A 15,900-nucleotide genomic window follows, 5' to 3' on the forward strand; every position below is an offset into this window, starting at 1 on the left:
TTGTTTCAGCTGTGCAGCCCCTCCGCATTGTAAGCAGGGGAGGGAAGTAGTGGCATTTCAAGACAAGCACTGAACCAACTGCATCCAACATTGTCTCAGTTGGCTGTAAGGTAAACTGAGGGAGCACAGCCCAGCAGACAGAGGGCTCCATCTCCTCTTGAAACTGAATGTGATACTGATGTTGTGGAGAACTCGTGCTGACTTCTGTACTAGGTGCATAACTGCTGCAACAAGGATCCTCTTGAGGCATGGTTTGGACTTAATTTCAGGTTCAGAAAGGTTATTTGTAAACAAGATAAGATGGGAGAACATACAAAGTAAACAGATGCGATTGATGTGGACTTCATAACCTTATGTTCACATACTTGATGGCTTTACCCATGTTGGCAGCAGTGAGAAAATCAGTATAATGATTGGTTTTGTAACGTCACAGATCTCAGTGCACCGTTACATTTCACTAGGGATGGAACCTATCCCTGTTTTAGCATAAGGCTGAATTTTGCCTCCTGCTTAGAATGGAAACATTGCACGTTATTTACCATCAGTAAAATGGCAATTGTTTCCTTATCCCACTGTAGCTGCTTGCAGGATCAAAGATGTGGAAAAGTGAAGTAAACTGCCCATGGTTTCCCTGGAGCCACCTGACAGCTTGAAACAGAAGTTCAGAATCCCAGTTCATGGCTCAGATTGCAGTGTTGCTGTAGCCAGGTGTAGTGTTACAATCCTCACACTGTCCTAAATAAGTGTTATTAGGAACCTGAATTTGAAATTGATTTGTGCTTTATTAAAGTTTAGCTTTTGTTCTCTTACTTGATTGGCAGATTGTGGAGTTAACAAAAAAAAAGTTGCTGAATTGTTTTGTGGTTACTGCTTCCATAGGAGAAGGTGTGTATTGCAAATCATGTGCTTTAACACACATTGATATTCAACACCTTGAATCTGTCTCTTCCATGCAGGTTAACGCTAGCAGAATACCATGAACAGGAAGAAATCTTCAAACTCCGACTGGGTCATCTGAAAAAGGTAAGAACTGCAGAGAAGGCTTTTAGGTAGGTTTCTGACTCAGTATTCTCCAAACAGTATCATGTCACTGCAGAGATCACTGCCACTAGTTTGCTAAGTAAAGAGGGTTTTTGTTACTTGAAAAGGATGCTCAGGATTTTGTAGTCATATTTTCCGGGGCAGTAGTGTTGCTCTTTACTTCAGCAAATAGATGGTGTCCTCACAGTTATGATTTCATGATGGGAGTTCTGCTGTTTCAGTGCATCTTATTCTGCCAGTAGAGCCTGCCTGGAGCTGGGCTTTGTATGTCCTTAGCATGAGGGAACATGAAGGAAGGGACCAAGGAAAAGAAATGACAAGAACAAAACAGAACTGCAAACAACAGTGGCTTTCCTGTCTCTTCGTTGTGCACTATCTGTAGCAGATCTGTAAAGTCTTTTGAGTAATAGTTGTGTTTAGGTAGTTATAATGCATAATTGTTTTCACGTACGTTGGTTTCAATAGGAGTGACACCTGCAAGTGAACTTATATTTCAATAAGCTGCTGGTTACTTTCAACATGATTGTAAAAATGTAACCATGAAACTTCTGGGACACTTAGCAGATGAAGTCAAAATAAAATAAAATAAAGGTTTTCTGCTATTTTCCTAGCTAGCTGTGATCTGCAAGGCCAAAGAGTTTTTTCCTGAGTGAAACAGGAAAAGTGGAACTGCAACACACTGCCAGCCTTCCATCTTTGCTTAGGTGGTGGTGTGGACCTCTACACTAATATTTTTTTTTTCCTGTAACCTTGACGCTTCAGCTGAACGCAAGGCTTCATTAATGCTGCTGTACCTTGTTATTTTCAGTGGTGAGGGAAAGTTAAAGCACATATGGAATCTGCTGGCACACTGCCCATTAGATTTTATTGTCCAGTGAGTGCAGATATGTGATACGAGCAGGAGCATGCTGCAGGCTTATTTGCTCTGTAGCTTCCGCATTGCTGGAGTGGATTAATTGCAGGTTGTCTGGTATGTAATGTGCCACCCTGGAACAGAAGAATCCCATTTGGAAATGGACCTTAATGGAAAATGAAGTAATGTTCTGGGATCGTGGCATTGTCTGAAGCTGTTCTTATCCTTGTCCACTTTTGGAAACTGGCTCATTTTTTGTGCCTAAAAATAGAACCAGTTGAGAAGGCAAGGAGCAGTCACAAGACGAATGGGTTACTGTGTCCCTTGAGTCATGTGTACCAAATAATACTGCTCAAGGCGCATGTTCTAATTGAGGTTTGCAACCCTGTCCTCATCAGTGTGAATTCAAGTCTTGTATTTGAGGGCAGTGGACTTTCCAGCCCTATGGACTGTGCATAAAACTTTGACATGGCTCCTTTCTTCTCAAGGAAAGGGGCAGGACCAGCAGTGCTGCACATCACAGAGGTGAAGTTGTACAGGGCATGCTCCTACAGGAGGCAGAGCCTCTCAGCTCTTCTTGCTTGGTTTCTAGACCCAATGTTCTCTGGAACTGAAGTCATCTTTAAGAGCAGTGAAATCTCTGTGCTCCAGATAAAAATTCTTTGGTCTTTGCTAAGTGAGTAAAGCTGAAAGTTCTTTCAGGTCATGTGTTGGCTTATCAGTTGCTCCTGCCCTATGATAAAGAAATCAGTCTCAGTGAAAAGCTTTGGGGAGAGGGTTCCCTGCTTGCAGGGTGAGGTGGTGGCTGTTGGCCTGGTGTTAAAGAGAAACAAGAACTCACCCAGGGACTAAAGAGTCCATGAAACTTACACTAAGATGTTCTGCTGTTCATAATTTGAGCTGCTGACCACTAAAATGTGTGTTAAGGTATTCCTGCTTCTCAACTTCAGACTGCACATGTGGTTCAGTGTGGTGTCAGGGCTGTTACTCCCATGTGAACAAGCCTTTTCTTGCCTTGCCCTTGTTGACTGGAGCATGCTGTCCATTCAAATGATGTCTTACAAGAGAAGCTGTTTGCTGTAATTTCCATTTCTGATTTAGGCAGCTTTTATATTTCTTGGGTAGAAAACACAATTCCCTGAGATGTGTTGGAAGATCATCATAACATTTATGTGCTGTGATAGTTTTCACACTGATAGTCTATAAGAGGTGAACACAGAATCTGGTACTGGAAATCTCCGTTTCTTTAATGTTAAGTTAGAACTATGAATTTGTAATGTGTGAGCCAAAGTGTCAGGCAGGCCGCATCATCCTGCATCCTTCAAACATTCCCTTTTTATGGCTTTTCAAATTCCAAAGTCTGTACTTTCTTCAGAAAAATCTCATTTGCTTTTGTTATCTATGTGTCGAAGCCCAGGATACCAGTCTCTGTATTTATAGCATGTCGGTCTTAAAACATCATGTCCTGGTTTTTGAAGATGCAATCTTAAAAGATTTATCACACAGCCTGCAGTAGGGAAGAGGGGGTTTGGAGAGGGAATTGCTGCCATTTGAAACAAAATTACCTGGTCTATCTTGCCCAAGGAGGTTGTGGATGCCCCATCCCTGGACGCATTCAAGGCCAGGCTGGATGTGGCTCTGGCCAGCTTGGTCTGGTGGTTCCAACCCTGCACACAGCAGGGGGTTGAAATGAGATGATCATTGTGGTCCTTTTCAACCCAGGCCATTCTGTGTTTCTATGATTCCTTCCACCTTCTGCCTGACTCTTTAAATGGAGGTTGGTGGCCCTGCATGTGGCAGCAGGGTTGGAGCTTGATGATCTTTGAGGTCCCTTCCAACTGAAGCCATTCTATGGTTTTGTGATACTATGGGTGTGAGCAGCTTTTTCATCTCCCAGACACATTATTTGCCAATAATCTGTTTACACATGGAGTTATATTTGTGGCTCCAGGTAGAAATGCTGGCTACAATATCTGAAACAATGTTGTGTTTTCCTTTTGGTTTTCTCTTGCACAGGAAGAAGCAGAGATCCAGGCAGAGCTGGAACGGCTAGAGAGGGTTAGAAATCTACATATCAGGGAATTGAAAAGGATACACAATGAAGATAACTCACAGTAAGCCCACGGGAGTCATAGAGGGTGTATTGTAAATCTGATTTGTCTTCTTCATAACAGCAAATACTGTATCTTTTCTTAAATCCGTGTTTCACCTTAATGTGTCATTAGCCTGGGGTACAGGGCAAAGGCTTCTGAGCGCATCAGAGTATCATTATGTAACCTCATATCAATAGAAAATGATTAAATAGTGTCAAATCTGCCAGTTCTGATATTTTTAGTCTCAATATAAAAAATGTTTCTAAGTTGTATAAGAGCTTTATTATAGTTCATTGTCAGTGTTGTTAAACTATGTTTTTCTTGCCAGATTTAAAGACCATCCAACGCTAAACGATAGATATTTGTTGCTACATCTTCTGGGTCGAGGAGGCTTCAGTGAAGTATATAAGGTAAATTCGAGATGCCAACCAGATGTAATGTGAATTTGCAGTGAAATCCCACAGTAAGCAGAACCTCGCAATCATTTTCACAATGGAGTGTGTGGTTGTGGAAGGAAAAAGAACAGAACACATGTTACATCTGGCTTGTATTAGACAGCAGGCTTGAAATTTTTAGGTTCTGCTCACGTCCTCAGAGGTCAAATTTCCTGCAAATGTATGTTTTAAGAAAACATTGCACTAAATCTGCAGGTTTCACCAGGACAGAAGCATACCATTCAAGTACTGTACACAAATACCTTAACGTGGCTAAGTTTAACTGAGTATGGCATAACAAGTCTGAACTTTGCTGTAAATAAAAGAGAAAATAAATAAGAGCAAAGCCTTTATTTCCTGGGGGTAAAAGGCTTTTTTCTTCATTTTTATGGTCTGAAGTAGCAGACTGGGTGTGTGTGCAGTCCTTGGAACTGAGCAGTGCTTGTCTGTCAGCACTCTTTGCATGTCCAGGACTTATGAGATTTTGGAGGTTCTTGCTGTTTGATTATTACACTTAAATCCTCTCCAGTGCTAAATATTCTCCACTTATACCCAGTAGTTTTTAATTCATGTTGAATTTGGGTAGAATTAACATAACTATTCCAATGCAAATGTTGGGAACATCATGATGATTTATTATTTTGATGCAGTATAACAGCAGGTACCTAAACCAGAGGGGCATACTGTTCAGGTAGCCAAGAGGGAGTGCTGCCTGCAAGTTCTCCCAGTTTCTCTTTGGAGTCTCTGATGACTCAGTAGAAATCCAGAGCTCCACAGGTGAAAGGTGAAAGCAAGGGGATAGGAATGCTTCATACCTGACTGTGCATAAGAGTTGTAATTACATTACTAAAACAAAGAAATGCTTATTTCTTTCCTCCACAGTCCATGCTGATCTGTTAAGCATTAGGAGTTCAGTATACAGCTTTTCAGCTGGATGTGGATTATCCTTGTTTGCTTACAATAGGATTTTACCCAATCCTGTAAATTATTAGATGTTTCTGCTCTCAGACAAAGTAACAGACTGCTTCATTTCTCCAAGAACACAATTCCAGTGATCTATTCTTTAAAGGCCGCCTAAATAGCAAGATACTGGATGTGCAGCACCAGAATTACACAGTTCAGCCCTCAAATTCTCTGGCTTCTAAACAAGCTGAGACATTTTGCTTCAAGATGAAGAGCTGAGCTACCAGTGTGAAACAAAGTATTAAAGATCTGCTGTGTGATTTTTATTTTTGTTTTTAACTTAGTGTAGAAAAATAAGTGAGCTGGTTGGGGGAATAATGACAAAGTCTTTCCCAGAGTGATTAAGTGACTGTATTTCAGTAATTTGGCCGTTCTGATCCCATTGTAGCACTGGTAGTAAAATGTCAGAATAAATGCAGCATTAGTTAAATCCCATAGGGAAGGGTCAGATCAAAGCACAGAATATTCAATTGTTTTCAGAGTTGCTTGGTTTCATTAGTGAAACTAATTACATCAAAATGTGGGTTTGCTCTTCGCTCAGCCTGTTGTAATGCTGATTTCCTGGGTGGGGAGATTGATTTGTTAGATCTTGTCTGCTTCTGCAGCATTAAGTTGAGGCAGTGATTCCTACTGATGCCCAGTTCTTCTCTTTGCAGGCATTTGATTTAACAGAACAGAGATACGTAGCTGTGAAAATACACCAGTTAAATAAAAACTGGAGAGATGAGAAGAAAGAAAACTATCACAAGTAAGTAAAGCTGTAAAACAGACAGACACGTCTTCAAGTTGTGTTTAGTTCTTCACTGTCTATGAACTGGCAGCCATTTTTTCCTACGTTTTGCCACATTTTAAAAGCCACTCTGTTCCAACATCTACTTCTAAATTTATATACATGTTAGAAATGTCTTCAGTATGTGCACACACACCCAGTTTTGTATGAGCACGAGGCTCTAAAGCACCAGTAGTGCTGTAGAAAGAAAGCACTGAAGTGGCTTCTCTTCAAAACGTGTAAGATCTTGCAGAAAAAGAGTGCTCATAGCCATCTTCCAGGCACACACCTGCATGGTGAAAGACGTCTTTTTATTTCCTAGAATACTTGAGCTTTTCCACAGGTGATAGGAATAACTTGTCACAGCCTAGAAGAGGGCTGCAAGAAGCCTGTTAAGCATTGGTAACACTTGCTTCCTAATGCCATGGATTAGATAAGTGCTGCAGAATCACAGCCAAACTTTTTTTTCACAGAACTTCAAAGACAAAATTGTGATCTTGCTTCCTAAATGTGTCAGTGGCATAAGCTGAGCTGGAGTTGAAGCTTGGACTGTTGAGCATCCTGGAATTTTTCTAGAACTTGCTGATTTTTGCATTCAGCTATCTTGGATCCCATAGCGATTTATTATGAGATAATTCTGTTTTGGCGAGCAGTACCATTAATCAGGATTAAGTTATTTTGTAGTGCTGCCAGCGTTTGGGAATCTGATACACTTGGATTCTGTGGTTCTCAAAAACTATTCTGAGCAGCTCCTTGTTTGCTTGCCTTTTCTTAAGCTGTGTGATGTGCATGGGTTTGTGATTGAACTTTGACTGCCGAGCGGTATGTCTGGGTGCTCTTTGTGCAGAACTTAGAATTATGTCACTTGTATGACTAATGCTCACACTTTCCTATTTTCAGACATGCGTGTAGAGAGTACAGAATTCACAAAGAACTGGATCATCCTCGAATAGTTAAGCTATATGACTACTTTTCACTGGATACTGACTCGTAAGTTGCGTTGCTGTGTTCTTTGACTCAGTTTGACCTGTCCACTACATCCAGAGTATATCCATGCCTTCTAGACAGTCCTGCAGAGATGTCTGTCTGAGGCAGTTCCAGCATGCAGATTTTCTAGAGATGCTGTCTCGCACGCCCTGTTATGTCAGATGTGATGCTCTGCTAGTAAATCCTGCTTTTTGTTGACCTGGGCACATGCTCCAGCCAAAACTGCTTTCCATTTCTGCTCTGGTGCTAAATGGAACGTATCTGACCTTTGCACTATTGAGCATTGAGGATTGTGCTCTTGGTGCCCTAATTTTGGAAAGAGATTAATTGGCTGGAGGACTCTTAATGTATTGATCGAATAGATGAGACTTACAGACAACAACAAAATGGTCTGGTTTCTATCAGATGGCTTAATTACAACTGCTACTGTTTTGCCTTCAGGTTTTGTACAGTGTTAGAATACTGTGAGGGAAACGATCTGGACTTCTACCTGAAACAGCACAAGTTAATGTCGGAGAAAGAGGCACGATCCATTATCATGCAGATTGTGAATGCTTTAAAATACTTAAATGAAATCAAACCTCCCATCATACACTATGACCTTAAACCAGGTATGCTGTGCTGCTAGCTGACGTGTTTAAAGATGCTAACTGAAAGTAATGGGTTATAAGTAAAGCGGGGGTGTTTATTTTGGTCAGACAGCAAAAAGGAGACAGTCCTGCCTGGGAAAATAAACTTGCAATGAGAAAAAGCTATAATGCATAGAACATTCTGTGAAAAGGGTATTGTCTCCCAGAATTGCAACATAAACAAGGAAGTAACATTCCAGAAAGAGTAGCCTCCTTATTCAAAATGAGCTCTTGAACCACCAAGTGTCTGTGTTTGGTTTCTCAATGTCCTGCTTGTGTTCTGCTTTTGAGAACTTCTGTTATTGCTTCATAAAGGTTCCCATAATTACTAGTGTGTTTTATGTTCCCATTTTTCTGGCTTATTCTTTCTGTAATCATCTGCCTGAAATCTTGGGGGCAGAAGCTGGGAAGTGTTCAGGTTTTTGGTTGGTTTGGTTTTTGTTACGTGGCAGCTCACAAAGCTGAGGACATGCACACTCCAGTCTTCCTTTGCATTCATTAGCATCTACCAAGCAGAAGGTCCTTTAAAAGATGTTGTTGCAGGGCTCTATTTAGCACTGGAGAGAGTAGTGAAGGCAGAAATGGAAGTGCTCTCTTTTGGGATGTTGGCTACATTGCTTTTTCCTAGTCCAGTAAAATTCAACCACCTCTTCAGACAGTTGTCTCTGGTTTGCCTTCCTTTACTGGTGGCACCTCGTCAGTATTGCATAACTCTGTGATGTGGTTTATTGCATCAGCAAGAGGAATCTGTACAGGAGGTGGTGCTGTTGCACTATTCTAGTGACCATATTCCTTCCCCCAGCTGTTGGCTGTTCTTACTGTGTCTGAACATGCAGCAGAGCTCTGCCTGCAGTTGTCTAAAGCTGTGATTCATCTGCTGCCACCACACACAATTCTGCTGTTTTATTGTATGCTTTGAGAAAAACAGTGATGATCTGAATTCTTGATCCTTGATGGATTTATGAAAGACTATTGCTTAAGCAGTAATTGTCTTCTTGAGCTTAGAAAGCCACTGGGGAGCACTGCCAGGAAGGGAGAGAGTTTCTGGCTGTTGAGAGACTGGGGCAAGTCAGGACTTCTGGACAGAATGAGTCATAACTGTATGTTTGCTTCTTTGCTTAGTCTTTCTTTTTGACCTGCCCTTCCAGCAGGACCTTTGGGAAGGGTCAAAACAGCACGGGCATCAAGCTGATTTGGAGACTAGGGCTTGTAATCTGAAGGCTCCAAGTGATGTTAGCCAGCTGAGCCATTTGAGGATGGATAAATCACATCTAGCAGTCAGTGGGAGCTGAGTTGTCTCTAAATTTAAAACACCTACCCCAGGCAGCTGCAGCTTGCTGTGCTTTGTAGGATGCTTGTTTTCTTGTAGAGGACCAGTCTTCGATGCAATTTTATTCTTGCTTTTCCCTGCTAAATGTATTTCTAAGAGACTGCTTCCTTCCTGTATATAGGTAACATTCTTCTAGTCAATGGTACTGCATGTGGAGAGATAAAAATCACCGATTTTGGGCTTTCCAAAATCATGGATGATGACAGCTACAACTCTGTTGATGGCATGGAGCTGACGTCGCAGGGGGCTGGTACTTACTGGTAAGCATCTCCTGTGGGGCACTTGCAGCTTAAAGATCAAGAAGAGTTTACAGATCTCTTTGCATCTGTGTTAGCTCTGTGCTGCCATTGTCAGCTTGAGATGATAGAGGCTTGAGACCCTGGAAATCAGGGAAGGAGAATACTATGCAGGTACATCAGGGAGAAGGAAAGCATTCCACTGAAGAGAGGTGAAAATCCCTAGAGTTAGCTCTTACAACTTACATAAATCTCATAGTACTGTTTGTAGCCACAGCTTCACTTCCAAGTGCCATATGAAAGATATTTGCAGCAATACTTGACTCCCAGTGCCAGATGTCATCACTGCAAGTGATGCAGCTGAGAGCAAGACCTGCATTAAGTACCATGGGATGTAATTATTAGATGTTGCCCACAGGGACACACTGCAGTTTGGGTAACATTTGTACACAGACATTTGTTAAAACCTTCCATATTGTGTGAACAAATGTATAGGGCTGTTCTTTTCCAAAAGTAAAACTAACTGTAGTTTGAGCAAAGCTTTCTCTAACTATGAACTGCCGACTAGGCTTGAATTTCTAGAAATACATATTTTTGGCTGTGGATTTCTATTGTGAAATTGTTGGCCAAGCCCTTTTGACAACAAATACAGTTTTGAAGATGAAAGAAAACAAGGTTATTTTATATGCTTCTGTTGAAAGGAAACTGTGCTGACTAACTCAGACCATCAGTGTCTGGAGAGTCCTTGGGACTGTGGCTTTCAAGAAAAGCAGTGGTATGGCAATGATGGTCTTAGATGCACAGGATCAAAACCGGGTTCTTTGAATCCCAAGCCAGCATATGGTCACAGAAGATTTTTCCTTCTTTTCTAAATAAAATGGCTGTAAGTATTTGAAGATAATACTCGTAACCTGCTGTCCGTTCTTCTTAATCAGGTATTTGCCACCAGAATGTTTTGTGGTTGGGAAAGAACCTCCAAAGATTTCAAATAAAGTTGATGTCTGGTCAGTAGGGGTCATCTTCTATCAGTGTCTCTATGGCAGAAAGGTAAGAGAGCATGTAACTTCTTTCCAAGCAGTGATTCCCAAACCTTTGGGAGGCAGCCCTGACTTCTGCTCCCTTCTCCTTGCCAGACTACAAGGTGCTTTTGCCTTGTCCCCTTGCCAGCAGTTCCAAGAAAGAGCCCATGTTAATGGAGAGAGGATAATTTGTTAGGTTGTGTTTTGTGGCAATACTTTCAGAAGCAACATTCTTCAGAACATCTTTCCTGCTGGTGGTATTTCCAGTGAGATGATAATGGACAGGATGAGTGTGTCATTCGGGGCCAGGCACCTGACATTCTTGCTCTGGCATTGTTTTATCATGCTTTCAATGTTCTGATGTTATTCTTTGAATGCAAGTCTCTGTCAGGCCTAATATTGCTCAACAGCTGCAAGCGTTTTAAAATAAAGTAGATAGAAAGACCTACTCTAAATGTTTTTAGAATGCCTGTTGGAAGGGAAGAGTCTATTTCAGGAAGAGGTGATTTGTTCTGAGAAAAGACAATCTTTTTTTTTTTTTTTATGACAACAGAAGAAGTTGGTTGGGCAGGAAAAGGATTCCATAAGCTTTCATGTTTACAAGTCTTTGGTAACCAGGAATTGGGAAAGCCTGGGCTGATAGAAACACTGTGGTTTCAGTCAGACTAACAGTGGAACCAGCCCAGCTGGGGATGATGGAAGTGAAGCTCCTGGCCGCTCAGATGGGTGAAGATCCTCTTGCATGTGACAAAGCTGACCTATGAGGTCTGCAAGCACATGGAAGTCCTTCCTGCCTGAGCTGGAGACACCCCGGACATGTTCCAGCTTGGTGTCCCTTTAGTTCAGTTCAAAAACAGAGCAGTGTGTCAGATGCTCATCTGGCTGGAATCTGCAACCACCTTGACAGTGTTCATGGGCTTCTTGCCTGGAAAAATGCTGATGTCAAGTGATGATTAACAGTAGCACTATGGGATGTTTTTTTTAAGGCCTGTCATCAGTCTTTAACTGCTGTTGTTTTGGGGTTTTTTTTGGTAGCCTTTTGGCCATAACCAGTCACAACAAGATATCCTTCAGGAGAACACAATTCTGAAAGCTACTGAGGTGCAGTTCCCTCCAAAGCCAGTAGTCACACCAGAAGCAAAGGTGAGTCCTCAGCAGCATTCGGTCACATTGCATTGCCATTCAGCAGCCAACACCAGTGGTTCCCTTCTTTTGGCTTTCCTAAACTAGCAAGGAGTTTGTGTTCAACTCTTGCCTCCTGCAGAGTGATCTGTTGCACTGTTGTTGTTGTCAGCCTCAGGGTTGAATGGAGTACAGCACGTCTCTCTACCCTTTTAGCTTTCTCCTGCTAAAAGATGTGCTTCTGGCACAGCAGCTGGGCTGTCTGTGCAGTCACTGAGGAAGGAATTTCAGCGCTGGGTTGTCAGATTGGCCCAGCTCCCAAAGAGTTACATCTATCAAAGGAAGCTTCCTGTTCCTGTCAGTCTACTAATTCTTGTTTTGCCTTGGGGGGTATCTGCAGGCATTTATCAGGCGTTGTTTGGCCTACCGAAAGGAGGATCGGATAGATGTCCAGCAGCTGGCCTGTGACCCATACTTGCTGCCTCACATCCGCAAATCTGTATCCACAAGCAGCCCAGCTGGAGCTGCAATTGCATCAACCTCTGGATCATCCAATAACAGCTCTTCAAACTGACACAGAGTAATAGGCCAAAAACTGCTCGAGAAACCGGCAAAAAGACTTTCAGAAACGGCTTTGGAGTAGAGGAATCCGCAAGGGTCTTGAGAAACCTGTACCAGGTGCTTTTTTTCTCTTGCTTTTTTCCATCCATAGAGCATGACAACATCTAATCTCATCAAGAAAACCTTCAGCATCTAGGCCAAGCCATGTGGATAGGAGGTGGCTTGAGGTTTGTCCAGCAAATGACCACAAAGTGTGGCTGCTCTGAACAAGGAGGGGAAACTCAAGAAAATAGATTAAAAAAAAAAAAGACATGGTTCCACGTACTGTGAACTTCTGAACATGCAGCCTTGGGGAATCCAGGACGCCGTGTGTGCTTCATATGAAGAATGTGGACTTTGGAAAAAGACTGGTCGAGTCCAGTGTTGATATTTAAACATTGTTCTTTTTCTTTTAATAAAGTTTAGGTAACATCTCCTGAAAAGCTCGAAGCACCAAGGTTCAGCTGGGGATGGTATATGACTCTTTGCCCTTTGGAGGGGAAAAAAGTTGATCCTGCCTGTTCATGGCACTAGCGTTAGTGTTTTACCCCTAATTAATTTCAGTTTTTTAAAAATAACAATTTTTTGGAAGAAAACAGTTTTCTGGTCTCAAAGTGAAACCCGTATTAACAAGTTCGTGGCATTTTGCAGATGGTGCAGCTTTCTGCTCCCTTGGGGTGGCCTCTTGCAAATAATTCACCTTCTCAGGAGGGCAGTGAAGCTCATAGGCAGGCCTGCATGGATCTCCTGTGCTCAGAGTGGATTACAGTTCAGTCTGCCACCAGGTTTTCAGCTGCTGCTTCATCGCTCTCTCAACGGTTGCACCTTTTTAATTTATTTGAAGTGCTGTTCTTCTTGAAAACACCCCCTGACATGCTCATAATCTTCTCTCTGCTCTTGTGAGCATGATATCTGTTGACTGCTGAGGAGGCAGGCAGCGAACAGGAAAGAATTGGAGCTCAGCTCAGTTGATCACAGGTGTAATCTGTGCTCGCGCAGTACTGTACATATCTCATTCACGTTACAAAAATCCAAAGCTGAAGAAAGAAGGCTTGTCTTGTTCTTCTCACTTAGGTGACTTGGCAGGAAAGCTTCCTCTCTCCCTTAGCATTTTCCTTTTAAAACTTGCTGACTTTTCTAACTTGCTGCCATCGCTGCACCAGATCGCAAATGGAAGGGAAGGAGATAATGTTCTAGAAGGGAACAAATATCCTCATTATTTCTGTCGCCCTTCTGTAATCTGCCTGGAGGGGGCTCACACCTCCAGCTGGAATCTCCCTGCTGGGAAACATCAGCCTGTTGTCCCCACCGTGCCCCCTTCCCCCCTGCATTGAAGGAGGACTGAAAACACCAAAAAGCGCAGCGCTTGAACATGTGGCAGCCAGCTTGGAGCGTTCCTAACATGTGGCAGCAGTCCCTGGCCAGGAAAATTTAAAGATGCAGTATTCAAGAACAAAGTTTTTCATGGGAGAGAGGCGGTGCCACAACTGCCATCCAGGGCCTTGTTTAAAGAACAGGTGATCCCATGTACGTGGGCTGTTGCATGGCACCTCTGGGTTGCTCCTGCAGCTCCAGCAGTGTGCGGGCATGCAGTGCCTGCATGGTGTTCTTGTGGCAAGCAGTGCTGTCAGCCTTGCACTTTCTGAGGGAACTTGCACTTGCCTGCCTTACTGGAAGCCATCCTCTGGTAACACGTCTTATTTGTTCTGAAAAAAATGAGTAATTAAGCAAATTGATCTGGGAAGCACGGAACCATGCTTTGATTTTTATTGCGGCTGTGTGAAGGTGGTCTCCAAACTGTTGTATTTGAAACAAAAGAAATATTGCATCTTTAAATACTCGGTCATCATTTCGTGGCCCTTTTATCCTTGCTGGTCTGTTCCAGAAATAGCTATTCAGCCAGCAGTGATTCCATGATTCTGTAGGGCAAAATCAAGGTTGATGCTTCGTCCTGTTTGCTGCAATGGCTGATCTGGTGTGTGTCCACATAGGGGAGAATTCTAAAAGGGTTTTTTGTATCCCAGCCCCGTTGTTTCTTGGCCATACAGTGTGTGCTATCTCTGTGGGTGTGAGTAGTTTTGTGTCAGATGCATTTATTCCTGCTGTGTGACACCCATTCAGGGGCCTGGGGACAGCATTAGCCTTTTCTGAGGCTGAAAGCAGTGAAGAACCCTGGTAGAATTCTTGCTGCAGCACCTTGTTAGTACGGGTTTCACTTCCAATAACAGACCCTATTGCCACACTGTTCATTTACTTAAAGAGAAGTGTATGAAGAATTTGTAACTTAAACCAGGCCAGACTGTTTTGGCTCTACCCAACAGATGAGACATGGATATTAAAATAAGTTTTAAGAAACTGATTTGCTTGGCTCTCACTCTTTTGCTCTTTGTAGTGTTGGCACGAGGTGTTTGCAGGATGAGGATGGAGGAGGTGGTGCTCAGCAGCTCAGACCATTGGGATCCCTGCATGAGAAGAGGGAGTTGTTGAAAATCACTGAGTCTTATTTAACTACTGACTGATCAAACTCTGGAAGATGAAGGAAGAAATCAGAGTGGAGTTTGTCCCTCGTTTCTGCTGGAGTAGCAGCTGCCTTCGGAAGCTGATTATGTTTGGACCACAAAGAAATGTTTCTTTTTGTGTCTGTTAATGAAAATGTGTGCACCTCCTGCTTTGCCCCGGCTGTGCTGAAAGCTGATGGCCTGGAATAACAGCAACAAGAAGTCCAGCTCCTTTCATTTCATCCAGCCAAGTCTCAATAGCTTTTAAACTATAAAATAAAAAAGGAGAGAGGAAGGAGGGGGGGGGAAGCAAGAAAACCTTGGCAGCTGAAGGCGCTGTGTCCACTTGTAGGTGGATGAAGCACTGCAGGGCCCAATTTGCAGCCCAGATCCCCACTGCATGGCGAGGAGGTGCCAGGCAGGGAGCAATCAGCTGTGCTGCAGGATGGGTGAGGATTCCTCTGCTCCCAGCAGCCCTGACGTCAGCCTCCTCACATTCGGGGTCAGAGAGAGCTTTCAGCAAAGCTCAGATGAAACCAAACACCGACGGCAGCGCGGCTCCCTCTGTGCTGCTGCAATTGATTATTTTTTGGTCCCAAGCACCAGTTGGGGCGATGCAACACAGATTTGGACAGCAGGAGCTGGCGGCTGCCTTTCAGCAGCAATGGCATGATGCAGGGGGTGGGCAGGTACACACCATGTGCACGGCATGCCTGCAGCTGGGACACGTGCAGCGCTCAGTGCAGACAGCAGTGAGGCTTCCCCAGGGGCTGCCTTGCTGGATGCTTCGCCTCCTACGTTAGCAGTTAGGCATCATGCTATGAAACGAGCTTCCCTCTGCCAACTAGGCCAGTCCCGCTTCATTTTGTGACCTGGCAAACCCTCAACACGAGGTTTGCTACCGCCGCCTGCATCTCCCTGGGGTTTGCTGCTGGAGGAGGTTGTTTGCTGGGTGCTGAAGCAGCCGTGCCTTGAACCTGGCACAACCTGGACTGGAGATTTTGCAGCACGTGGAAGCAGGACTCCCACCCAGCACAGAGGCAGCTTTCCTGCTGCCTGTTTGCACCGAGACCCCATGGTGCACGTGGAGCATCTACGCACTGCTGCAGCGATTGCCCTGGGTAAGGCTGGGGGCAGGAGGCCAAGCAAACGCTGTGCTGCACACCCAGGGCCAGGCGTCTTGGCCACAAGGACCCGATTGTCTGCCAGGCGGGGGGGGGGGCAGGAGCTGGGGCTGAGAAAAGCTCTCATTTCATGCATTAACTGTGTGGGGGGCGTGAAGGACGGGAAAAGCGGCTGGCGTGTGCTGTCTGCTGAGGAGCTGCC

General features: G+C 43.7%; 1 protein-coding gene across 9 annotated transcripts in view; it reads left to right on the forward strand.

Moving 5' to 3' along the window:
* The window catches only part of TLK2 (tousled like kinase 2), a 43,661-nt gene extending 29,226 nt beyond the window's left edge, over window positions 1–14,435 (forward strand). For all 9 annotated transcript variants that reach the window (XM_031600949.2, XM_031600944.2, XM_090125143.1 and 6 more), the window contains 10 exons: window positions 957–1,023; window positions 3,911–4,008; window positions 4,316–4,397; window positions 6,041–6,132; window positions 7,054–7,143; window positions 7,582–7,751; window positions 9,221–9,359; window positions 10,271–10,382; window positions 11,390–11,497; window positions 11,877–14,435. In XM_031600949.2, the coding sequence (XP_031456809.1) occupies window positions 957–1,023; window positions 3,911–4,008; window positions 4,316–4,397; window positions 6,041–6,132; window positions 7,054–7,143; window positions 7,582–7,751; window positions 9,221–9,359; window positions 10,271–10,382; window positions 11,390–11,497; window positions 11,877–12,050 (1,132 nt within the window). In that variant the 3' untranslated portion in view covers window positions 12,051–14,435. The remainder of the gene's footprint in view (window positions 1–956; window positions 1,024–3,910; window positions 4,009–4,315; window positions 4,398–6,040; window positions 6,133–7,053; window positions 7,144–7,581; window positions 7,752–9,220; window positions 9,360–10,270; window positions 10,383–11,389; window positions 11,498–11,876) is intronic.
* Window positions 14,436–15,900: the final 1,465 nt, after the last annotated feature.

The sequence above is a fragment of the Phasianus colchicus genome, chromosome 26 (genome assembly GCF_987193195.1).
Source record: "Phasianus colchicus chromosome 26, bPhaCol1.hap1.1, whole genome shotgun sequence".
NCBI lineage: Eukaryota > Metazoa > Chordata > Aves > Galliformes > Phasianidae > Phasianus > Phasianus colchicus.